Genomic DNA, 26165 nt, shown 5'->3' on the forward strand with positions numbered 1-26165 from the left:
TGTTTCTGTAGCATAATGCTTTTGAGACCCCTCTAGTGCTTTGGGTATATCAGAAATTTGTTCTTTTTATTCCTGAGTAGTATTCCATTATTTGCTAATACTATATATTATATATTGAATATTATATATTCAATAGTTTGGGTTTCTATTTTGGGGGGATTGAGTAAATTTGTGAACATTTGGGTACAGTTCTTGTGGCCTTGTTTTCATTCTGGAAGGGGAATCATCTGGTAACTATGATTAACTTTATAAGAAACTGACAGATTGTTTCCCCTACTGACAAATTATGTTGAGCATCTTTTATTATGCTTATTTGCCATTCTTGTCTTGTCCTGTCTATCACAAGATAGAGGGCCATTCAGATTATTCCTGGTGAGCCTTGGACTTTTAAGGAATTTTTTTTGTATCTATATTCTAGAATTAGGAGTTTGTGGTATTTCCTTATTTTTTTTTTTTTTTAAATAAAGGACCTATATTTCTCCCTTTCAAACCCTGATAAATACTTGAATTCCACTCCCTCCCTCCCCCATCAGTCTGTGTAGAGGTTTGTCAATTTTATTGATCTTTTCAGAGAACCAGCTTTAGGTTTCATTAATTTCTTGATAATTTTGTTTTTATCTTTCCTTTTGTCTTAATCTTTTTATGATTTCTTAAGGTAGAAACTTACATAATTGATTTGAGCCTTTTGTTTTCTAATATAAAAAAATTACATTATAAATCTTCCTCTGAGAGCTCCTTTAGCTGTATCATTTTCTAACTATTCAAAATCTTTTCTAATTTCCTGTTGATTTCTTCTTTCACCCATTGGTTATTTAGGTCTGTGTTTAACTGTTAAAAATTTGGGGTTTTTCCTGATCTAGTACTTGATTCTCTTTTGGCCAGGGACCATACTTGACTTCAGTTGTTTTCAGTTTTCTGAGTCTTGCTCTCTGTTGTAGAATTGTGGTCTGTTTTTGTGAATGTCATGTGTGCATTCTGCTTGTATTAGAATTGATCTATAAATAATATTGGTTGACAGTGTTATTCACATCTTGTATTCTGGATTTTTCTGTCTGCTTGCTGTAACAATTATTGAGAGAGAAGTGGGAAGTTTTCCCAACTATAACTGGATTTTTATTTCTCTTAGTTCTATCAGTTTTGCTCTGTATATTTTAAAGCTCTGCAATTAAGTGCATATATACTTGGGATTGTACTAAATCTTTCATCATTATGAAATGACTATTTTTATCCCCAGTAATATTCATTAAGTTGTAGTTGTTGGAAATTTACTAGATTTATTGGCTATACTTGATACAGTTACTGCCATCCTCTTTGAACAAATACTTCTCAGCTCGTGGGACACAAATTTTATTGATTTTTGTATCCCTATGACCTTTCCTTTTCTATTTTGTATGGTTTTCCTTTGCCTATCTTAAACTATTACTTATCAGGTTTCTTTCCTGCAGCCAGTGCTGTATATAGTGCTGGACTGGGGTGATTACCTTAGTCCATATCTTTGTCTATGACCTTTTCTTTGAGACCTATTACTGCATTGGCCTACCTTCCTTTGGGTGTCTCATCTTTACTTGAAACTCTACTTGCTCCACATTAAATCTTTCACTTTCCTCTTAAGCTTGTTTCTGTTCCTATATTCTCATAGAAGATAGCTTCTTGATGATTATTTCTTGAATCTATTTCCTTTCCTCAGTTCCTTCTATCAGAGCGCAAGGCTTCCTATCTCTTATCAGGATTCTCAAGCAAATTTCTGTTGCTCCCTAAAAAGCCAACTTCTTGCACAGCAGGGTGACCTATCTAAATTATATATCTGACCATATTTTACCTCATTTGAAACTACTTAGGCGCACCTGTTATCTATAAGTTAAGCCTGAGCTCTTTAACATTGGCATATAATAAGGCCTTCAAGGTAGGACCCTGCCTCTCTAACTTGATAGGCGTTTCTTAGTCCACATACAATAAAGATTCTGTAATTGTTAGCTGTGTGCTGAGTAGGGTTCTAAATGTTAGCTTTATAAATACTTAATGCTCACTTAGAAGCTTGTTGTGAAAATTATCATTCCCATTTTGAAAGATGGAGAAACTGAGGCAAGAGATTCAATAACTTAATGTCAGAGGGGTATGAGAAAAAAACTATGACTCATTCCAGAGAACATGGTCTTTACTAAGAGAGTTATATTGCTATTTAAGTACTATCTCTTTCTCTTCTGAGAGTACCAGTGTGAACTCTCTAAGTATATTTTGTTTTCTGCTTTTCCTCCTGAAGCTGTCTATATGAGACTGCCGACCTTTAAATTGACTAGGAAAAATTGTATCCTAGCCACTGATCTTAATTCGGAGAATTATAAAGACCTATTTTTCTTTTTTTAAAATATTTTACTTATTTATTCATGAGTGATAGAGAGAGGCAGAGACTTAGGTAGAGGAAGAAGTGGGCTTCCTGCGGGGAGCCTGATGTGGGATCTTATCTGAACCCAGGATCATGCCCTGAGACATGATGCTCAACTGCTGAGTCACCCAGGCATTCCTATAAAGACCTATTCTAAGAGGTTTTCTATGATTGGAAATTATTACTTATTTTTTAAGTATTTCTAGTAAACAAAACTGTTTTTGAGAAACCTTTATCCTGAAGGAATAGTGATGCGAGTGACTGAGGTATGGCAACAGGTTAAGGATAGGAGTATTTTTTTTTTTCTTTAATTGTGAAGGACATGGGAAAACTCTATTGAAACCACTTCACAGATCTAGCAGCAGCAGTCTGTTCCCAGTTATAAGTAGAGCTTTCCTTATTCCCCTCAAATGTCCCCTACAGGAGTGAGGTCCTAGAGCCATTGGAGATACTACCTACGTGTGGCTTCTAATGAGTGCTTTGGGAAGCTTTCATTGTTCTCTGTGAGCCTTGTGACTAGTTCAATGTAACTGCTACCAGACTACTCCAGAACATTCCTGAATGTTTTTTTGTGAGACTGGCCCACTCAGAGAGGAGTTCCCCCAGATGAATATGCTTAAAGAACTGGATTTTGTCTACCTGCAGGCTATTCCTGGAGCTACCTAGATGTGCCATCCCTTCTGGGATATATGCTAAATTGGACATGGTACTTATGAAAGAAAAGAATCATTTTATCTATGTGCCTCAATTACAGTTAATAGAACATAAATCATTAGCTTTAAAAAAGAAAAAAGGACTTAGAAGAATTACTTAAATTATTCTTGGCCTAATAGAATATAAAATTTTCTGTACTAAAAGTTCATTTTGCATTTTTATGAACTTCTGTTTTCCTTGGTAAGTTTAAAAACCATGAATAATCAAAAAGTGAGATATTTTCCAGTTTTTCTTTGAAATGATATATTCAAAAGAAACACTTCTGTGTAAAGTAGATAAACCATCATGGACTGGGACTACCAAATGTATGTGGCAAAATACATCAAAACAAGTTCTATAAGCTTAAATTATTCACTAAGTCAGGTGGGCTTTTCTGAGCCCATTAATATGAGTTAATTAGAGCTTCCTGTACTTAGGTTTTCAGTAGTAACACTTAAGTACTGTCTTAGAATCTTTAAATATTTATGGGATATTTTAGAGAGCTCCTACTCAAATCAGTAGAAACTTGGGAATAAGATCAAGAGCTCTCAGAGTTGAATACACTAAAATGTAGGGTGTACAGACTTGTTTATTCATCCTTTTATCCTTCATTCATTAAGCATTTGAGTGGTTAGTACTGTTATAGGAATACAAAGATAAATATGACTGTCTTTGCCACTTGGAACAGTGGGGAAGCAGATATGTATACAGTTTCCAGTTGTATAGATAGGTATATACTAATACCATCCTAGGCCCATCACACTGTAGATAGTGTTCATCGGAAGTGGGAAGGTCAATTTTAATGGTGGGAGAAGACTTGGTAGAGAAGGTGACTTTTCAGCTACTTCTGAAGGACAAATTGGAATAGAAGCTGGCAGGAGTTGTAGTAATTTTTTACTCTAAGTTTACTTCCTGGATACCAACCAAATCGATTCCTAATGAAAGTGTCGGGTTGGCAAGTAGAAAGCAACTGTTGATATTTTCAGGGGACCTTTGTTTATGGGTATTACTCCTCTTCTAAAAAAAAGTATAATATTTATCTATAAAACTAATTTGTATTTCCTTTCATGTATGTAGTATTAATATTTGCATACAAGAAATTAGAATTGTACTTAAAGATGTGAGTAGGCATAACTTTGGGGTTGTTTTGAATATACTTTTTAAATGATTCTTTTCCATTGAGTAGGTATTTTTCTTCCCCCCTGGTGTTGTGTTACAGAACTAATGGTTGTTTTCAGTCTAGGAGACTAATATTCAAAGAATCAGTGTTGGGGAGAGTCTAAGTTATTCTTAATGAATGTATAAAAGGCATAACATCTGGAATTCTTCCTAATATTGTTGGGAAGGAATTAGCAAAGCAAGAAGCAATGATTTGTATCCCAGACATGGACGATAGATAGAATAGATATTCACTTAAAACTAATAGAACACCCGCTATATGCTTTGAACAGTTCCAGCAGTAGGTCCAGTAGTGAATAAAATAACTCCTCAAGGACTTATACCCTGGTTGGGTAAACATATGATAGAGGTAGTTTCAGAATACTGTTCGTACTACGTAGTGGCAAGCACCAGACTTGTTGGCATCTTGCCTAGTCCCGAATCAGGGAGGCTCTTACCTAAGATGTGGTTCAAATTGAGAGCTGAAGATTGAGTTGAAATGAGCTAGATTAAGGGGATGGGATAGGAGTTGTGATTGTGGATAGGTTTTAGGCACAACATGCACATTTAAAGAGACTTTGGCTTTTTCATTAAATCTGGATCCTACAGTGTAAGAGGGGTGGAATGGTGAAGAGATTGTCTGGAGGTTCAGATCAAGCTGGACCTTTTTGAGCCACAGTAAGATTGGAATGTCCCCAGAGTAATGGGGATGCAAAGATTGAAAGGTTTTAAGCATAGGAACGAGGGGGCAGGATTGGATTTGCATTTCAGTAACATCAAAATGTTGTTCAGTATAGAGAATAGCTCTGAGAGTGGTTGGGGGTAAAGGGGCAGAGCACAGCTAGAGCAAGCCAGGAGGCTGTGGCTGTTGTCCAAGTGTCCTGAAGTAGGACAGTGGCAGTCTGGCAGAGAGAAGATGATTTAAGAAGAGCTCGTCTATATGGTTTCATTTGTTTCCTTATTAGTTTTCATTAGCCACTACAATTCACAAGACTTTTCTATTGATCTAAGTCAACATCAGAAGTCCTAATCAATCCATATCAGCACCTAGATGTTTCTTTCCCTATCCAGGTCCATTTATTCTTTTTCTCTGAAATCCTTTCGCAACTCCTCTGGACTTCTCAAGCCCTCCTACTTTGCCCTTTGGCAGTCAAAGCCTGTCTTTGAATGTTTGTTTTCCTTCTTGCTCTAATTGAAACCTAGATGTTCTTTGAAGGCTTTATATTCCTGTTGGCTTCTTCCTTCAAAAGCTTCCAGCTCTTTTTGAGTATTTCTGGTGCAGTTCTCCTGGTTGGTCTAAACTTTAGGTCTTGTAATTTCTGCCACTAATGCATGAAAGACATTAGTACTTGAGTTGTTTTCCTTTCCACCCCTATTTCTGTTATTCTGTACCTACCAGGGGTTCTTAAGCTGCAGGCCCATGGACCACCAGAGGGTTTGTAGTAAAATTCATGGTATCCTTGAACTTGAATGGAAAAAAGATTAAATATTTTCATTAACCTTTATGTAAAACTTAGTTTTTTAAAATTATGAAATAGGTGAAAACAAAAAAATTCCAAACACACATATACACAGAATTTGACCTGTGACTTGATGACCACAGAAAACTGGTATGTTCTGTGAAGTTATTGAAGATACTTCAAAAGGTAGTTTGTGTTCAACATTATGTTGCAATTAGACTTACTATTACTTCATGTTATATAATGCATTCATGAAGACCTACTATATGATTTTAAAATATTTTCTTAACACCGTTTTTTTGGTGATTATATCTATTTTAGGCATTTAAAAGTATTCTAAGAGGAGCTCTTTATTAGTCTTCTGTTAAATCCTTATTCTAAAGCTTGATGGGTTAAAACAATAATAAATATATAACATTACAGTTTCTTGGGTTTAAGATTTGGAAGCAGCTTAGTGGAATAGCTCTGGTTTGAGGTCTGTCATGGGATTATAAGCACAACATTGGCTCAGGCTGCAGTCATGTGAAGCCTTTGGGGCTAGAGGATCCATTGATAGGGTGTTCACTTCTGACTAGGAAGTTGGCACTGATCATTGGTGGGGGCCTCAGTTCTTTCCTATGTGGGCATCTTCACAGGCTGGTTTGCAACACTTGGCTTTAGTATATTACATACTACATATTGTAATATATTTTCAAGGAATTTTAATAACCTGCTAAGTACACTTCTCATTTAATAAGCTACCCTATGAAATTTAAATGTGAATACACTACTGTAGGTAGGTACAGTTTTGGAGGGTGATGGTAAACTTTCTTTTCAAAGCCTCTGGCTAAAGAAGGTCTTACAATTTCGCTAAAACCTTAAAAATTTAAGGCTAGGAATGGCCATTTCTAACACTTAGGGCTATGAAAGTTGGAGTGCAATAATGGGTGGCTTGGTGGGAATTGTTAATGAATGATAGGATTGTGGCCTTGACTTGGATGATTAGCTCTTCACACCTGCAATAATGAATGGCTAATTTCTTTTTTAAAAGATTTTATTTATTTATTCATGAGGAATAGAGAGAGGCAAAGACACAGGCAGAGGGAGAAGCAGGCTCCATGCAGGGGGCCCGATGTGGAACTCGATTCTGGAACTCTAGGATCATGCCCTGAGCCAAAGGCAGACAGACGTTCAACTGCTGAGCCACCCAGGTGTCCCAAATGGCCAACTTCTTACCATGTTTTTTCTTAGTAAGACTGATGTCACCAGCATTTTAGTAAAGTCCATGGAACAGGCAGGTATACTATTGGGCTGTCAGTGTGTGCCGTGTCCCATAATTCTCCCGTCAGCCTCACCAGGTTCCTTGATGTATCCTCTTTTCAAGCATCTTTTGAGGTTTCCTCATCCCAGAATGAATCACTCGTTCCTATCTGTTGCTAATTTACTTGGCTTATGATTTTTCTTGGGGGCATCTATGTATTTTGCCTTTATTTATAGTAGCTTCTCTTATTTTTCTTTCAAGTGGTAAGCCTCTTCAGGGACAGTACAGTATCTTTTATATTTTCTCCAGTAATTGCTCATTCCCTTGTACCTTCACGTGTTGATTGCTAGCTCTCTGCTAGATTCCTCAGTGACTGTAACAGTTACCTGTTACTATGTTAACAAATTATCCCCAAACTTATGACTTAAAACAGCAAACGTTTAACATCTTGCACTTTTTTCTGGACGCAGGAATTTGATAGTTGCTTAGCTATGTGGTGTTGGCTTGGGGTCTCATGAGGTTGTAGTGAAGATGTTGGCTAGAGCTTTTAAAAGTAGTACTCTCTGAGGAGCTATTAGTCCTCTGTTGCTATGTAATAAGTCATCTGAAGGCTCCATTGGGCTTCCAAGATAGCACTCACATGACTGTTGGCAAGAGGCTTCTCTGTCTCTTTTAGTTTCTGTAGCTTAGTTCTTTGCCATGTGGACCTCCCCTGAGCCTTGAGTGTCTTTCTGGTGTGGCAGCTGTCATACCCAGAATGAGTGATCCAAGAGGGAGCAAGATAAAAGCTGTAATGTCTTTTATGATCTAGTCTTGGGAACCAGCACTCCATAATTTCCACAGTATCCTACTGGTTATACAAGACAGGATTATCTGGGACCATGTTAGATACTGGCTACTACAGTGACTCAGACACTTGATGGTTTGTCGAGCATGGCACTTATATTTTAGTGGGAAAGAGACCATCAGCCTTTTCAAAATAAATGAAGAAATTACATGTCGTCTTAAGTCTTACAAATGGAAGAACATAAATGGGGAATAAGCTCTGTGCGGTGATAATGGGGAGTGTGAGGATCCATGTGATGTGTAGAATGGTCACCAAAGGCATTTCAGGCCATTTAACCTAAAGCTGAAAGGTAAGAAGCAGTTTCATTTCCTATTAACAACTCACGGTGATCGGTCTTATCATGGAAAGTTTAAATAGCTTTGTTAAGGTGATACTATAAGCAGGTGGCTGGGCAGGATTCAGAAGTCAAACTATGGAGCCAGTTTTTTAATCAGCAAGTTGCTTATTTAGTAATAAAGTTAATTAAAAAGCCAAGTGATTTTGGCTGTTAGGTTTTTTTTTCTTCTGCCCCCCTCCCTTTAAAAAATATTTATTTATTAGAGAACAGGGGGAGGGGCAGAGGGAAAGTGAGGGGGAGAGAGAGCTAGGAGATAAGCAGACTCCCTACTGAGCACAGAGCCCAGAACTAGGATGTGGAGCTCAGTCTTACTGCCCCCTACCCTGAAATCATGGTCTGAGCTGAAATCAAGAGTTAGATGCCTAACTGACTGAGCCACCCAGGCACCCCATCTTCTTCTTAAATAGAGTACAAGATTGTGTGAAAATTGGTAGAAAATTTTAAGTAACCTTTTTCCAGATTTCAGGTATGCATTCACATAGAATTGACTTAAAATTACAGTGGACTTTTATTTGCTTAATTCTCTTGGATTGCATGAAAATAGGTACTCCCTTAAAGGTTCTAAGGAAGTACATTTAGGATACTTTTTCAGGCTTTTCAAATTAAAAATGGCTAATAATTACAGTATCTTACTTTTGTTTTAAATTAAAAAAAAATCACTGCTATTAGTATTTAAAACACTGTAATAGAACTTTGTCACCATTACAGTGTTATACTATAGTTTAAAATCCAGATAGTTTTTTTTTTTAGAGCCTGTTTTTGGTTTAATTAATTTTATTTAAACTGTAATTACTGATTATCAGTGTGAGATAATACTCAGTAGGGTGCTCATTTAACTTCCTGTGAAGATAAGTGATATTAATTTATAAAATTCGGTACACCCCAGACACAGCTGAAGCCATATTAAGTGTGGTGTACCACCTCCAAATAGCATTAAAATAGAATTCTCTCAGTCTTGTGTGTGTTTAACCAATTCTTCAACAAAGACAAGGCATTGGTAGAGTTTACCTCCTTAGGTTGTGTTCCTAGCTCAACTTCAAGAGCATTCACGTAAAAGGAAAAGCAGCTATGCCAGCGCACAAATTGCGAAACATGTTCCCAAATTGCCACATACAGCACAACCAACTTCTAGTCAGCATAATGGGCATTTCTATTTTGTATTTATGGACAAAAGCTTTTAAAACTTTTACTCTTAGGTTCCATTGTATCTTGCCTCGAGCAAATTGTATGAGCAATTTCATGAAAGATAAATTGGGGGTGTTACCTCGCCCCCCCCCCAATTTCTAGGTGGAGTCACAGCATCCTCCCTTGAAACAAAAACAACCCTCACCCCAAAACTCCCAAAACTTTAGAACGTTTAAAATGATGTGATAGTAAAGTTCATTTTGCACCTAACTTGTCGGTCATGCCCAGGTTATGTGGAATCTACCTGTAGTGCTCAGTAGAGGATCACTGGGAATGCTTTTACTTCAAGCCTGAGGTCAGGTCTTCAACAAATTCAATTTACTGTTGTAGCATGGGAGGATCATATGTATTTTCTTCCTATGGCTCTTTGTGCTAATTTTTCCTACCTTGCCTTTAGCTATCCTAGTGGTAATGTGTGAAATTGTTTTCCACTTGAATAAAATCCAACTTTCCCCCAGAGTTTAGGTGCTAAGCCTATGGGGGAGGTGTACTAATTCTGTTTTATTGTTGTTATTGTACAAATTATGATACTGTTTATTGATACAAAAGCAGTTCTACTTCTAAAAACTTAATGGAATTTTTTTCATTTATGCAGTTTTAGAAGTTAAATACTATGAAATTATTACATATAAAAGTGTGTTGGAGCTCGTCCTTTATTATTTAGACAGGCAGTTTTCTTATTTTAAGAATTAAACAGACGCATCCAGCCTGATGCTGCCTTTCAAGCTCTTAACACAGTGTTTAAAACACAGAAGAGGCTCAATGACTTTGAGAGAATCTTATTTAGAAAGTTTTGGTTTGTGGAGAAAATTAAAATTTTTTGAACTATCACTGATGGAACTATTAGGTTATATATTCACAAATTAGCTTGTGAATTGCTTAAGCTTACTATTTCCATTCATTGGCATGTTTACATTTATAATATTGATGTTGCATTAATGATGTTTGCTTAATTTCACTTCATTATGAGTTTAACATATTAATTAAGTTACTTTTGTGTGTGTGTGTGTGTATGTGTGTATGTGGTGTGTGGAGTCAGCATAGGTTTAACACTCAGGAATTGATATTGTCTGTAGAGAAGTTACAACAATGAAGTAGTGATTCAGAAGACAGGTGGAGGAACCAGTCCCACTTCTTAATTTTTTTGGTGTCTCCTCATTTTTTAAAACTAATATCAAGAATTGGGGTACTAAGGTACATAGGGACACTAATTTTTGGACCTCTAATCATGTGGAGACAATTTTGTTTCTGGCTGGTTATTTTCAAAGTAAAGGAATATGTAGATGAGTTGGATGCCCTCCCCCTGCCCCCTATAATTCATCGTGTGTACCTCTTGCTGTGTTTTTTTTGTATCTATATAGATTTGCCTCTTTATATGCTTGTCTCTGCCACTTGATTGTTATTTGACTTGAATATAACTTTTATTTTTTTTTTTTATTTTTTTTTTTTTTGTATTATAAACATCTGATAGAGTAACATCTCTGTTCTTCATTTGGTAGATCTGGGAACCTGATACCATTTTTTTTTTTTTCCCCCAGCCTGAAAAACTTTCTTGACACGTTTTGTAGACAGGTCTGCTGGAGATCAATTCTTTCAGGTTTGGCTGTCTAAAAGTGTATCCTTCTGCTTTTATTTTTGAAAGGCATTTTTACTGGATATAGAATCCCACATGACAGTAGTTTTCTTCCAGGACTTTAAAGATGCCTTTCTGTTGTCTTCTGCTGTAGTTTCTGGTGAGAAATTACTTATTTGTGTCATATTTATCTTGTATATAATGGGTCTTCATATCTCTGGCTGTGCTTTTGTGGTTTGCCCTTTTAATTTTTAGCAGCTTGACTATGAGGCACCTGGGTGAGGGCTTGTTTGTTTTGGTATTCTTAATAGTTGGCTGCGCTTCTTGTATCCAAGAATTGATTTCTGAAAAATCAATTACTTCAGTCCTTACCTCCTGAAATAGATCTTCAGTATCATTTGCTTTTTCTGGTCCTCAATTATACTTATGTTACAGTGCTTCATTGTGTATCACAGCTCTTGGTTTCTCTGGTGTTTTTTTCGTGGTGTTTCAATCTGCATGGTTTTTGTCAATCTAGGTCTAGCTAGGTTCACCAGTTCTTTTCTCAGCAGTGTTCAGGTTATTCTGGAGTCCACCTAATGGATTCTTCGTTTGTTGATACATTTTAAATTTCTCATCTGTCTTTAAAAATAATCTCCATGACTCTTGTTGCTGAAATTGCCCATCTTACATTGTGTCCACTCTTCTTTATGTTCTTCAGCGTTTTTATAAATATCCCTTGAAATGGTCTGACTAGTAAGTCCATCATCCAGCCCATCTCTAGTTCTGTTGCTTTTTGTCTATGGGTGACATTTCCTTGGTCCTTTGTGAATCTAGCAGTATCTGATTATATGGTGGACATTTTATTTAAATACTGGGGAAATTAACACTTCTAAGAAAGGGTGTGTCTTTTTTTCAGGCTGCTGGACTTGGGGGCCTAGTTGGTGTCATGTCTAGTTGAACTGGGTTTGGCAAAGGTGCTGTTTTAATTTGATTAGTGTCCTCTGGGGCTTCAGGGTTTCTTAGCACTAATGAGATTCAGGCATTCTGCTTTTGGCTTTCCAACTGAACTATTAATTTTCAAGACTGGGATAACTCTGCTTTAAAGTTCTGATGCCCTTTCCAGGGTTAATGTAGAGTTCTCTTTGTTTTCCATTCTACTTGCAGCTCTGTTTCTTCAGGAGATCTCTCTGACCTGGTATCTACCCCCCTCTTCAGGTGGCAGTTGTCATTTATTCTCTGAAGGTCCAGAATCTGTCTTTGAGGCTGCTCTCCTGTCTTTTGCCTAATTGAGAATGTTTGGGAAGACAAGGCTCTTTGCCTGGGGAGAGGCCTCCTGGGACACTTCATGCCTCGAGGCATCTTGCCCTCCCTCCTGCTTCTAGCTCCTACACTGGGTAAAGGTGGGTGTAGACTTGCTTCATACCTGGGGCTCCCTGGAATTCTAGTCTCCTGCCAGAATCCATGCTGTCAATAGTCATTAAAAATCTGGCTGGTTTTTCTTTATCCTTGTTTAGCTTACTGGTCTATAACTGTTTGTCAGGATCAAAAGCCCCTTGTCATTTCTTGGTAGTCTTTCCAGGAGTTCTGGTGAGTCCTCAGCCCCCTGATGGGTAGAAGACAACAGAAACTAACTCTGGAGGTTTTCTGGCTTGTTTTTGTTATGAGGATGAGAACAGTGGTGGTATTTTGTTACTTTCTAAATCCTACTGGAAGCTGTCCTGTTCTTAGTACTTTAAGGATTACATCCTGTTTGATGGGCCATGTGTGCGTGTTGTACGTGGCATTTTTCCTAGGCTTTATCTTCACAGTGAACTTAAAGATCTGTTTTGAAAGATAGTGTTTATCTTTGCATCTTACTTAAATCTTGTTTCTTTAGTGAAATAATACTGTGAAGACTTGTCCTTTTAAATTCAGTATTTTATATCACATTTCTTTAATGGGCTATACTAGCACTATCTGATAGAATTTTCTGTGATGATGGAAATGGTTTATATGTGCTTTGACATGTGGCTCTTGAAAACTTGACATGTGGCTAGTGCAACTGCCAGTCCAAAGAACTGGACTTTTAATTTACATTTAAATAACCACATGTGGCTAGTAGCTACCACTAATAGCACAAATTGATATATACATTATGGCAAAAACAATGTAATGTATAGTTACACTGAACAATTCAGAGTGATTTTTGAGTATACTTCTATTAAGTACTTTAAGGCATTTTTTTGCCTTTTTGGTTGTTACCACTTGTAACTTTGAGTCTGGGTTTTATGTGAGGAATACAATTTATGAAATCAAGTAATTTTCAATGAACAATTAGCTTTATAAACTAATATCTGTGCACTTTGAAATATCAGTGAACTATTTCATTTAATAGAAGAAATCCCATTATAGCAAAAACCCTGGCTTTATATTCTGAGGCTTTAGCCATCTTACTCTATAGTTGCTCATGAAATTCAAATACAGACCAGCCTGAATGAAGAGAAATGTGGTATTTATCAGATCTACAAGTTCTGGAGGTATAAGTAGAATTCAACTCTTAGAATTCCTAAATCACGGTTCATAGTATGCATTATGAAAAGGGCACTGGACAAGGGGGCTGGGAGCTAAGACACTAAATACTAGTTTGATTGCCAACTACTAAATTAGCCCAGTTACCTTTTATAAAACTGCTTAGTTTGCTAATCTGTAAAGCAAAGGTCGCCTGCCATTAGCATCTTAATTCTGTAATTTAAGACTAGAAGGAATCTTTTGGAGGTTGTCTGATTTTTCTCTTCTGCCTTTAGACAGGATGGTTACCGAAAACATTTTGTGTTTTTAACAATTTTAGAGATTCTAGAGCTATATGGCTTCTGATGAAATCATAGTGATAATGTGATTGACCCTGTGGGTTTTTTATTTTGGCAATTAGATAAATGTTGTTGAAGGAGATATTAACATATGTGCTACTTTATCTTTGTAGCTGGATAAATTTGCCAGCATAAGAATTCCAGGGAGCAAGAAGGAGAGACCTCCACTTTCTAACCTGAAGACTGCATTTGCAAGCAATGATTGCTCTTCAGAGGTGATGGAAAACATTCCAAAGTCACTGTCAGAGAATGAAGTCTTAGAACTTTTCGAAAAGATGATGGTAAGAATTCGGACATTTTTCATAAAGTGGTTGATGTAAAAACCTTAGCTTCTAATCATGTTAATGGAACAGTAAACTTTTAAGACTTGTGTTCCATAGTGTGATTTCTTTTGTCATTGAAGATAGCACTTTAGGTGTACAGAGCTTTAGGATTACAAAAAAGAACCAGAGGAAAGTTGGCATGCTAGTTTCGTTTGTTTTGTGTATATGTTTAATATATAGAGTATATAAAAAACCCTCTCAAGTATCAAATGATAAGTTGTTTATTGGCTATATTGGACATATAGTGTATAAATATAAGCTGTACAACTTGTTAATTTGATACATTTATATATTGTAACATGACTGCCGTTGTAGCAATATTAGTACCCCTTATATTCTTTATATAGACTTGCTTCGGTCATGCCATTTGCAAAGAGTAATGCTAACCAGTCCCCCAGCCACAAATGATAATCAGAGTAAAGTGCCTAATTCAGAAGTAGTTCTGTACAAGCTGGACCCAGGAATACTACTGCCTCTGAGTCCTCTCTCTTAGGAAGCTGATCTCTCTTGGGACACATGAACAAGAAATACATGCAGCAAAGATTATCCACTTAGGATCAGGCCAGATCCCCTGTAAGTTAAAACTAAGCTATTGTTCCATGTCTCCGTAGGATTTTCTTCTCTCTTCTTTTTTTTTTTTTTTTTTTTTTAAAGATTTTATTTATTTATTCCTGAGAAACACAGAAAGAAGAGCAGAGACACAGGCAGAGGGAGAAGCAGGCTTCATGCAGGAAGCCCATTGCCAGACTCCATCCCAGGACTCTGGAATCATGACCTGAGCCAAGGGCAGACGCTCAACCACTGAGCCACCCAGGCATCCCTCTATGGGATTTTTCTATATCCTAATCACGAAAGGAACCAAGCCCCAAAGTAACAGGGACCTTGTGATGAGAAAGATAACTTCCCCAAACTTACATGGCATAGGAGTTAAGTTCGGCAATGACTTCTGGTTGTTTCTCATTTTGTGACATGTTCAAAGAGTGCAGATTTTAGAGTTGAAGACCGGACTTTGAAGTTTTCTTCTGTTATCAGCTTGAGCAAGCCTCTTAGCTCCCATTTTTCATTTATACTTTATCTAGTGGAAGATTGATAATGGCTCTTTTAAATGTTGCCTGTGGGGATTAACATTTAGCTGTGGAAAGCAGCACTTGGCATAGTACCTGATACTTACCCAGTATTTAATTTTTAATTTTTAAAAATTTAAATTCAATTAATTAACATATAATTATTATTAGTTTCAGAGGTGGAGTTCAGTGATTCATTCAAATGATACATTTTGAATCTTAAAGATTACCTAAGTGCTCTGTTGGGGTTCATTTGCATTTTAGAATGATGATCATGGTGCTGTGTATGTTATGTGTGCTGAATTTGTTGATCTTTTTTTCTTGTTTGATGCCTCTTAGTTCTCAGGATAACCAGGTTCATGTGGTCCTAGAACATTTAAATCTGAGGAGACTAGAACTTAGTCATTTGGGGTGTGCCTTTCCTGGTGGAGCCACACAGTGTTGTTAGAAGTTGCCTTCAGTTGGTTCCAAAAAAAAAAAATGGAGATTCTGACTCTGCTCATGGCTAACCTTATTTGACCCACAACCCACTATGTTAAGTATGTTCAAAATCATTTGTCACAAAATGAAAGCTAATTGCATCTAAATGGTTACATATATAGTTCTTACCCTCAAGCTGCTTATCTCCTAGGAGTCAAAACAAATGTTTGAAAAATTAAATAAGAAGTGCCGGAGGGTGGTAATTAATGGTTAAGTTCTTTATAAATTCAGAGTAGGAAGAAATTAAGTTGTGAGATACCTCATTAGCTTCAGGGGAAGCCAAAATTGAAAGGTTATTATAGTAGCTTAGGGAAATTTCAGAGAGAAGATGGACTTAGAGGCAGGTATTGTCTTACAGGGTTGGAATAAGCAGAGGAAAAGGGCATTCTCTCTTAGAAGGGGAAATGACAGTGAGCCAAGACAGAGCTAGGTGCAAATAGCTCATGGGGAAAACCTGTGACAGGTTTGAAAAATGAGACTGGAATGATAATTTGGGGCCAATTAGGAGAGGATTTTGTATGCCATTCTGAAGAGTTGTATAATATTTCAACTCAGAATTTATTTTATCTCTTTTATTTCATCTGCTGGTTTTGACAGCCTGATGAGTTTTTAGGAAAATTCACTTATTTAGAGTGTAAGATGTGTTTGAAATTTGAGACTATTATTCAGCTGGAATCACCAAAATATTTACCTTTATAATGGCTTATTTTCTGTTCATCAAATACTTGTGTCCGGTGTTCTAAATGGAGCTTTAGAAGGCCCTAGAAAGAGAGCATGCCTAATTTCTATCTCTATAGGATTAGTGTTAGTGATTCCTAACTTTTCATCACTGAGCAATAGGTTTCATTAGTATTGTTTTACCTGGAACCTAGGCTTGGGATATTCTTACCTGTTATGTTAGTTCTTTTTTTTCTTCTTTTAAAGATTTTATTTATTTATTCATTAGAGACACACAGAGGCAGAGACATAGGCAGAGGGAGAAGCAGGCTCCCTGCGGGGAGCCTGATGTGGGGCCTGATCACTGGACTGGGGATCATGCTCTGAGACATGGGATGCTCAACCACTGAGCCACCCAGGCATCCCCTTGATAAAGGTGCTAATGTCGGTTTTCATTAACTACACATGTATAATTCTTTTGAAGTCTTTTGTCCCTGTGGGTTGATATTATTTCAGACTTGAACCACCCCGCCCCCCACAATTTTAGCATATGAGCTGCCAAAGTGGGCACTTTTGTTTTCTTTTGGTTTATATTTTGCTAGCCTTTGCCTCTGTTAATGAGGGTTATATCTTGGTAGTTCTCTTCAATACCACCTTGGAGGACTCAAGATGATACAGTGCCCTTAGCTACACCCTCATTTCATGTACCATATGTGGAACCACTCACTTAAATTACCTAGGAGATTCTTTTTTTTCATTCCCTTGTGACTACTTTAAGTTTTCCTTTTTGATCATAATTGCTGGTGCCATCTGAGTATGCAGAGTGAGTAGGCTATTGATGTTAGATATTCACAAGGCCACATCTTAACACCACAAGCCATTAAAAGTACAACTACCTTGACTACTGAATATAGTTCACGGTATTCTGTACCGACTGTGATTACTTGAGGTATTTTTCAGTTGCTCTTAGGAGAAGAGTAAGACTCTGAACCTTTTGTAGTTATGTGTAGGGCAGAGGGATATTGGCATCTTTGAAGTGTTTACACAATACATATTTAATAACTGGGCCCGATCGCCTGTTAAATCTTAAACAGATATCCCTGTTGGCAGAAAATCGTTTGGAATCAAACTCATTTTACTCAGCAGGAGTAAGATGAAATCATTGATGGGTCAGGGCTGGCCAGTTTGCTAATAAGTAAGTTTGTGAGAACTAAGGTCTTGGTTTTTTTTTTTTTTTTTTAAATGAGGAATAGGTTATTCTCCTTCCCTTTTCTGATTGACCGCATAACAATATATTATAGTGGAAGACCTGCTGATGGTTCTGAGGCTGTGAGAAGGGTCTTTTCCTTTCACTAATGTAGGTAAATGATATTTCTCAGGCTTTTCAGGGTATTGCATTTTTGACAAAATTAAAGCTGTTCCTAAGTCTAGAGAATGCTGGATGTAGGTAGTACTTTAAAAATTTTTTTATTTATTGATGGAATGAAAGAGAGTGGAGGAAGGGCAGAGGAAGAGGGAGAGAATCTTGAGCAGAATCCCTGCTGAGCACAAAGCCCAGTGATGCGGGGCTCCATCCCACCACCGTGAGATCATGACCTCAGCCAAATTGAAGAGTAGGATGCTTAATGGACTCTGCCACCCAGATGCCCTTGTTCATATTACTTTTATTCTTTTGAAGAAGTCCCATTGAATTGCAGTTTTAATGTCTTGGTATTTGCACCTACAGGGGTTTCTTACCATTTAAAATTTGCATCTAAATTTTTAGTTTTGACATTGTGCAAATTTTTTTTAAAAAAGATTTTATTTATTTATTCATGAGAGACAGAGAGAGAGAGAGAGAAGCAGGTTCCATGCAGGGAGCCTGACATGGGGACTTGATCCCAGATCTCCAGTATCACGCCCTGGGCTGAAGGTGGAGCTAAACCGCTGAGCCACCTAGGCTGCCCGACATTGTGCAATTTTTAAAGCCTTATTTAACTTTACCAAAGGTATTGAAGTGATTTTTAGATAAAGTAAAAACTTTTTACGAACTTTTTTAAAGTCTTCAGTGTGCTGACTTGATTACTTAATGAGAGGTACAGAGTAATACTTGAATATTTGTGATCTCTTCATTTTTATTTTGGAGCTGGATTTACTTGGTCTCTGAGTAATAGTTTCAGTGGGTTTTTGGGTAAGGTTTGGGTTGGGTTTTGTTTTTTAAGCAGTGACCAGCACTTAGACTTTTTTTTTTTTTTAAGATTTTATTTATTCATGAGGGACAGAGAGGCAGAGACATAGGCAGAGGGAGAAGCAGGTTCCTCACAGAGAGCCCAATGAAGGACTTGATCCTGGACCCTAGGATCACGCCCTGAGCCGAAAGCAGATGCTCAATGGCTGAGCCAACCAGGCGTCCCAACACTTAGACTACTTAAGGGCTCTTTCTCCCATTTGTGTTTTGGTAAAAGTGAAATTATTACCCGAAAGCTCCTCTTGGTTTCTCTATTTATCTAGCTTTGTGAAATAGCTGTGGGAACATCTTGTATATACACATTTGATTTCTGGAATTCAAGTTCCAGCATTTACTACTGAATTTACTGTAGGTCTATGTTAACTGATGCTTGAACGAGTTGAATGTGGTAGGTACAAGTTGAAAGTGATTTATTTACTGTAGCTGTTGCCTCTTTTATATCAGCCCCCTTGGCTTATTCTTACCTGCCTCTAGGCGAAATCCCAGGCAGGTCCCAGAACTTTCTGTTGGCTTTGAGATTAAACAGAAAGATCAATAAAAATAATTTTGTTCCCCCCCCCCCCCAAAAAAAAAGCTTCTCCCTTTCCCCCTTACAAGCTGGCTCCACTTCAAGTCTCTAGTAGGGACACTTGTTGGGTAGTGAGCTTGGCCTCCTCTGTTTGTCTACCTTACTTTGCTCTGCTCTCTAGACTGCATCTGTCTGCTCCAGGACTAGATGGGAGGCAAGGAGAGGAGGAATAAGAATATGCTTCTGGCCCAGGGTAGGGATGCCCTGGGGTGGTGTTTTTGTTGTCGCTGTAACAAATTACAGCTGATCTGGTGGCTTTAAGTGTGAAAATATACTGCCTCCTAGTTTTGCAAGTCAAAGTCCAGGTTCTGGCTCCCTTGGTTTCTCTGGTTTCACAAGTCTAAAATCAGTGTCTGATGGTTGGGCTCTTAACACATGCTTTGAGAAGAACCTCTTCCAAGTTCAATGATGGACAGAATCTAGTTCCTCGCTGTTGTAGGACTGAGATCCCTGTTGTCATCGTAGGCTGCCTTAGCTTCCAGAGGCCTCCTTCTTATCCTTTGTGTGGGCCTCTACCTCTCAGTTACCTCAAATCTGTCTCCTGCTTAGAATCTGTATGCCTTCTCCTGTGGCATCTCTTGTCTCCATCTTTTAGAAAGTTCTCTGCTTTTAAGGGTTTATGTATTAGATTAGACTTACCCAGACAGCCCAACGTAATACATTTGCAAAGTCCCCTTTTGCCATGTAATAGAACTTATTTATAGCACCAGAGATTAGGGCATGGATGTCTTTGGGGGAACATTTTGCCTATTACAGGTATAGGAGATCACAAATGCCAATTCTTTTCTCCTGTGCCATTTTGTGTCTTCTGCTCCCCAGTCTTGCCTATAATTCCCTTGTCACTGGTGACATCTCCTTTGGTCCTCTGCCCTGGTCTTCCATGAGCCCATTCCTTTGCTGGTGTTGCCTTCTGTATGCAGGATCTCTTAGATGGCCCAGGGCTGCTGCTTCTCTGGGACGCACCCACTATCCATGGGAAGCTAGTGTATCCTTTGCCCCTTGTTCCTGTCCTTTCTCATTCTCTTCAGAATTTGTCCTCTCTGAAGTCTAAACTACTCTGGTTCCTTCTTGCTACTCCAGATGTTTACCCTTCTAACTGTAAGTGGCTTTCTAATCATTAGATCTTATATGTAACCCTGCTGACCATTCCCTCTCATCTGCATTTCTTTCCTTTAGTTACCATGACATTCCTTTTCTTCAGATTTTCCTCTTCTCTGGCCAGTCTTTACCAGTTTCCTTTCTAGATTTCCTGTTCTGATTTTTACTTCCTTCAGAGTGTTGCCTCTTGCCCTCTGGCCTTTTCTTTATCCACTTTGGTCCTTACAGATTTCTCATTGGGCATGGGAGCTCTTCCATGTTAGAATATCCCCAATATTCTGATGCTTAGCTGTGTCTTCAGGAGAGGAGCTATAATCAAGCTCTCTGAAAGATGCTAAACCTCAACAAACCAGAAACTGACCTTTTTCTTTTGATATTTTTCCAGCTTTATTGAGCTATAGTTGACATATAACATTGTGTAAGCTTAAGGTATACAGTGTGATTTGATAGAAGGATATATGTATTTTTTAATGTTTTGTATGGCCCAGATCTTTATTTTGTTTTATTGAGGTATAGTTGCCACACGGTATTACATTAGTTTCAGGTGTACTACATAGTGATTGGAGTGTATATATTTCTAAATAATTATCACAGTAAGGGTAGTTAACACCCCTGTCACCTCATATAGTTACTATTCCCTACCCTCAATCTCATGGTTAGAATTTCTAAGATTTAGGGGTCCTGGGTGGCTCAGTCAGTTGAGTGTCTGTCTCTTGATTTCGACTCACGTCATGATCTCAGGGTCCTGGGATCAAGCCCCCATCTGGCTCTGTGCTTGGCAGGATGCTGGCTTGAGGATTTCCTCCCTTTTACTCCTACCCCTACTCTCTCAGATAAATAAATCTTTTTTTTATTTTTTTTAAGAACTTTTAAGATTTACTCTTAGCAATTTTCAGGTATGTAATACGGAATTAATTAGATTGACCAAGCTGTACATTAGATCCTGAGAATTTACTTGTCTTAGAACTGCAAATTTGTACTCTTTGACCACCTTCATCCATTTCCTCCATTTGGCAGCTCCTGACAACCACTAATCTACTGTTTTTGGGAATTTGTTATTTTTAGATTGCATATAAAATACTATGTAGTATTTCTTTGATTTATTTCACCTAGCATAGTGCCCTCAGGATTTATCCACACTTTTGCAAATGGCAGGATTTCCTTTCTTATGGCTGAGTAATATTCTGTGTGTCTGTGTATGTACACATACACTAGTTTCTTTATCCATTTATCTGAACACTTGGGTTTTTGCCATTTCTTATTATCATAAATAATACTGTGAACATGGGGATACAAGTATCTCTTCCAGAGAGTAGTTTTCATTTCCTTTGGCTGTGTACCCAGAAGTGGGATCACTAAAATCAGACAGTAGTTCTGGTTTTAATTTTTTTTGATAAATTTCCATATTATTTTCCACAGTGGTTGTAACAATTTACATTCCCACCAATGGTGCACAAGGGTTCCCTTTTCTCCTTTCTTGCTAGCACTGGATAGCTTTTTGCTAACCAATATTTTAATAGCTACGAAGTGATATCCTCTTGTGGTTTTTGATTTGGATTTTCCTGCTCATTAGTGATGTTGAATGCCTTTTCATGAAACTGTTGGTCACTTGTTTATCCTCTTTGGAATAGAGGTTTATTCTGTTCTCACTTTGTAATAAGATTTCCTTCTCTGCTTTGAGTTGTATGAGTTCCTTGTATGTTTTGTAGATTACTCTTTTCTCAGATGTGTGGTTTGCAAATTTTTTCTACCATTCTGTAGGTTGCCTTTTCATTTTATCGATGGCTGCTTCTGTGCAAATTTGATGAAAGCCTACATGTTATTTTTATTGCTTATGATTTTTTTGTCCTGTTCAAAAAACATTGCTCAAGTCAATGTCTGTGAGCTTCCCTCCTGTATTTTTTTCACGGAATTTTATAGTTTTAGGTCTTAATTTTAAGTCTTTACCCATTTTGAATTAATTTTTTGAGTGGTGTAAGGCAAGGGTGCAATTGCATGTGTTTTGTTTTGTTTTTTGCTTGTGATTATCCAGTTTTCACAACACTGCTTACTGAAGAGACCATCTTTCGCATTGAGTATTCTTGGCTTTCTTGTCAAATATTAATTGACCATATATGTGTGGGTTTCTTCCTGAGCTCTTGATTCTTTTCCTTTGATCTAAGTATCTGTTTTTATGCCAATATAATATTTTGATTACTGTAGTTTTGTAATGTAGTTTGAAATCAAGAAGTCTGATGCTTCCACCTTTATTTTTCAAGATTGCTTTGGTTATTCCTGGTATTCTCTGGTTCCATACGAATCGTAAGATTGTTTTTGTTTCTTTATTTTTTTATTTTTTTTTATTTTTTAATAAAATAATTTTTATTGGTGTTCAATTTACCAACATACAGAATAACACCCAGTGCTCATCCCGTCAAGTATCCCCCTCAGTGCCCGTCACCCACTCACCCCCACCCCCCGCCCTCCTCCCCTTCCACCACCCCTAGTTCGTTTCCCAGAGTTAGGAGTCTTTATGTTCTGTCTCCCTTTCTGATATTTCCCACACATTTCTTCTCCCTTCCCTTATATTCCCTTTCACTATTATTTATATTCCCCAAATGAATGAGAACATACACTGTTTGTCTTTCTCCGATTGACTTACTTCACTCAGCATAATACCGTCCAGTTCCATCCACGTTGAAGCAAATGGTGGGTATTTGTCATTTCTAATGGCTGAGGAATGTTCCATTGTATACATAGACCACATCTTCTTTATCCACTCATCTTTCGATGGACACCGAGGCTCCTTCCACAGTTTGGCTATTGTGGACATTGCTGTTATAAACATCGGGGTGCAGGTATCCCGGCGTTTCAATGCATCTGAATCATTGGGGTAAATCCCCAACAGTGCAATTGCTGGGTCATAGGGCAGGTCTATTTTTAACTCTTTGAGGAACCTCCACACAGTTTCCCAGAGTGGCTGCACCAGTTCACATTCCCACCAACAGTGTAAGAGGGTTCCCTTTTCTCCGCATCCTCTCCAACATTTGTTGTTTCCTGCCTTGTTAATTTGCCCCATTCTCACTGGTGTGAGGTGGTATCTCATTGTGGTTTTGATTTGTATTTCCCTGATGGCAAGTGATGCGGAGCATTTTTGCATGTGCATGTTGGCCATGTCTGTGTCTTCCTTTGTGAGATTTCTCTTCATGTCTTTTGCCCATTTCATGATTGGATTGTTTCTTTGGTGTTGAGTTTAAGAAGTTCTTTATAGATCTTGGAAACTAGCCCTTTATCTGATACGTCATTTGCAAATATCTTCTCCCATTCTGTAGGTTGTCTTTGAGTTTTGTTGACTGTATCCTTTGCTGTGCAAAAGCTTCTCATCTTGATGAAGTCCCAATAGTTCATTTTTGCTTTTGTTTCTTTCTCCTTTATGGATGTATCTTGCAAGAAGTTACTGTGGCCGAGTTCAAAAAGGGTGTTGCCTGTGTTCTCCTCTAGGATTTTGATGGAATCTTGTCTCACATTTAGATCTTTCATCCATTTTGAGTTTACCTTTGTGTATGGTGAAAGAGAGTGGTCTAGTTTCATTCTTCTGCATGTGGATGTCCAATTTTCCCAGCACCATTTATTGAAGAGACTGTCTTTCTTCCAATGGATAGTCTTTCCTCCTTTATCGAATATTAGTTGACCATAGAGTTCAGGGTCCACTTCTGGGTTCTCTATTCTGTTCCATTGAGCTATGTGTCTGTTTTTGTGCCAGTACCACCCTGTCTTGATGACCACAGCTTTGTAGTACAACCTGAAATCTGGCATTGTGATGCCCCCAGATATGGTTTTCTTTTTTAAAATTCCCCTGGCTATTCGGGGTCTTTTCTGATTCCACACAAATCTTAAAATAATTTGTTCTAACTCTCTGAAGAAAGTCCATGGTATTTTGATAGGGATTGCATTAAATGTGTACATTGCCCTGGGTAACATTGACATTTTCACAATATTAATTCTGCCAATCCATGAGCATGGAATATTTTTCCATCGCTTTGTGTCTTCCTCAATTTCTTTCAGAAGTGTTCTATAGTTTTTAGGGTATAGATCTTTTACCTCTTTGGTTAGGTTTATTCCTAGGTATCTTATGCTTTTGGGTGCAATTGTAAATGGGATTAACTCCTTAATTTCTCTTTCTTCAGCCTCATTGTTAGTGTATAGAAATGCCACTGATTTCTGGGCATTGATTTTGTATCCTGCCACACTGCCAAATTGCTGTATGAGTTCTAGCAATCTTGGGGTGGAGGCTTTTGGGTTTTCTATGTAGAGTATCATGTCATCGGCGAAGAGGGAGAGTTTGACTTCTTCTTTGCCAATTTGAATGCCTTTAATGTCTTTTTGTTGTCTGATTGCTGAGGCTATGACTTCCAGTACTATGTTGAATAGCAGTGGTGAGAGTGGACATCCCTGTCTTGTTCCTGATCTTAGGGGAAAGGCTCCCAGTGCTTCCCCATTGAGAATGATATTTGCTGTGGGCTTTTCGTAGATGGCTTTTAAGATGTCGAGGAATGTTCCCTCTATCCCTACACTCTGAAGAGTTTTGATCAGAGATGGATGCTGTATTTTGTCAAATGCTTTCTTTGCATCTAATGAGAGGATCATATGGTTCTTGGTTTTTCTCTTGCTGATATGATGAATCACATTGATTGTTTTACGGGTGTTGAACCAGCCTTGTGTCCCGGGGATAAATCCTACTTGGTCATGGTGAATAATTTTCTTAATGTGCTGTTGGATCCTACTGGCCAGTATCTTGTTGAGAATTTTTGCATCCATGTTCAACAGGGATATTGGTCTGTAATTCTCCTTTTGGTGGGGTCTTTGTCTGGTTTTGGAATTAAGGTGATGCTGGCCTCATAGAACGAATTTGGAAGTACTCCATCTCTTTCTATCTTTCCAAACAGCTTTAGGAGAATAGGTATGGTTTCTTCTTAAACGTTTGATAGAATTCCCCTGGGAAGCCATCTGGCCCTGGACTCTTGTGTCTTGGGAGGTTTTTGATGACTGCTTCAATTTCCTCCCTGGTTATTGGCCTGTTAAGGTTTTCTATTTCTTCCTGTTCCAGTTTTGGTAGTTTGTGGCTTTCCAGGAATGCGTCCATTTCTTCTAGATTGCCTAATTTATTGGCGTATAGCTGTTCATAATATGTTTTTAAAATCGTTTGTATTTCCTTGGTGTTGGTAGTGATCTCTCCTTTCTTATTCATGATTTTATTAATTTGAGTCTCCTCTCTCTTCTTTTTAATAAGGCTGGCTAATGGTTTATCTATCTTATTAATTCTTTCAAAGAACCAACTCCTGGTTCTGTTGATCTGTTCCACAGTTCTTCTGGTCTCGATTTCGTTGAGTTCTGCTCGAATTTTAATTAACTCTCTTCTTCTGCTGGGCATGGGGTCAATCTGCTGTTTATTCTCTAGTTCCTTTATGTGTAAGGTTAGCTTTTGTATTTGAGTTCTTTCCAGTTTTTGAATGGATGCTTGTATTGTGATGTATTTCCCCCTTAGGACTGCTTTTGCTGCATCCCAAAGATCTTGAACGGTTGTATCTTCATTCTCATGAGTTTCCATGAATCTTTTTAATTCTTCCTTAATTTCCTGGTTGACCCTTTCATCTTTTAGCAGGATGGTCCTTAACCTCTACATGTTTGAAGTCCTTCCAAACTTCTTGTGATTTAGTTCTAATTTCAAGGCATTATGGTCTGAGAATATGCAGGGGACGATCCCAATCTTTTGGAATTGGTTCAGACCCGATTTGTGACCCAGTATGTGGTCTATTTTGGAGAAAGTTCCATGTGCACTTGAGAAGAATGTGTATTCAGTTGAGTTTGGATGTAAAGTTCTGTAGATATCTGTGAAATCCATCTGGTCCAGTGTATCATTTAAAGCTCTCGTTTCTTTGGAGATGTTGTGCTTAGAAGACCTATCGAGGGTAGAAAGAGCTAGATTGAAGTCACCACATATAAGTGTATTATTATCTAAGTATTTCTTCACTTTGGTTATTAATTGGTTTAAATATTTGGCAGCT

At 37.8% G+C, this 26165-nt stretch overlaps 1 protein-coding gene across 12 annotated transcripts in view; it reads left to right on the forward strand.

The window, feature by feature from the left end:
* The window catches only part of DIAPH3 (diaphanous related formin 3), a 508438-nt gene that overhangs the window by 33205 nt on the left and 449068 nt on the right, over positions 1-26165 (forward strand). For all 12 annotated transcript variants that reach the window (XR_012010017.1, XR_012010015.1, XR_012010016.1 and 9 more), the window contains one exon: positions 13818-13985. Coding sequence is in view for 8 of the 12 variants with exons in the window: in XM_072782860.1 (XP_072638961.1) it covers positions 13818-13985 (168 nt within the window). In the remaining 4 variants the exon portion in view is untranslated. The remainder of the gene's footprint in view (positions 1-13817; positions 13986-26165) is intronic.

Source organism: Canis lupus, chromosome 17 (assembly GCF_048164855.1).
Source record: "Canis lupus baileyi chromosome 17, mCanLup2.hap1, whole genome shotgun sequence".
Taxonomy (NCBI): Eukaryota; Metazoa; Chordata; class Mammalia; order Carnivora; family Canidae; genus Canis; species Canis lupus.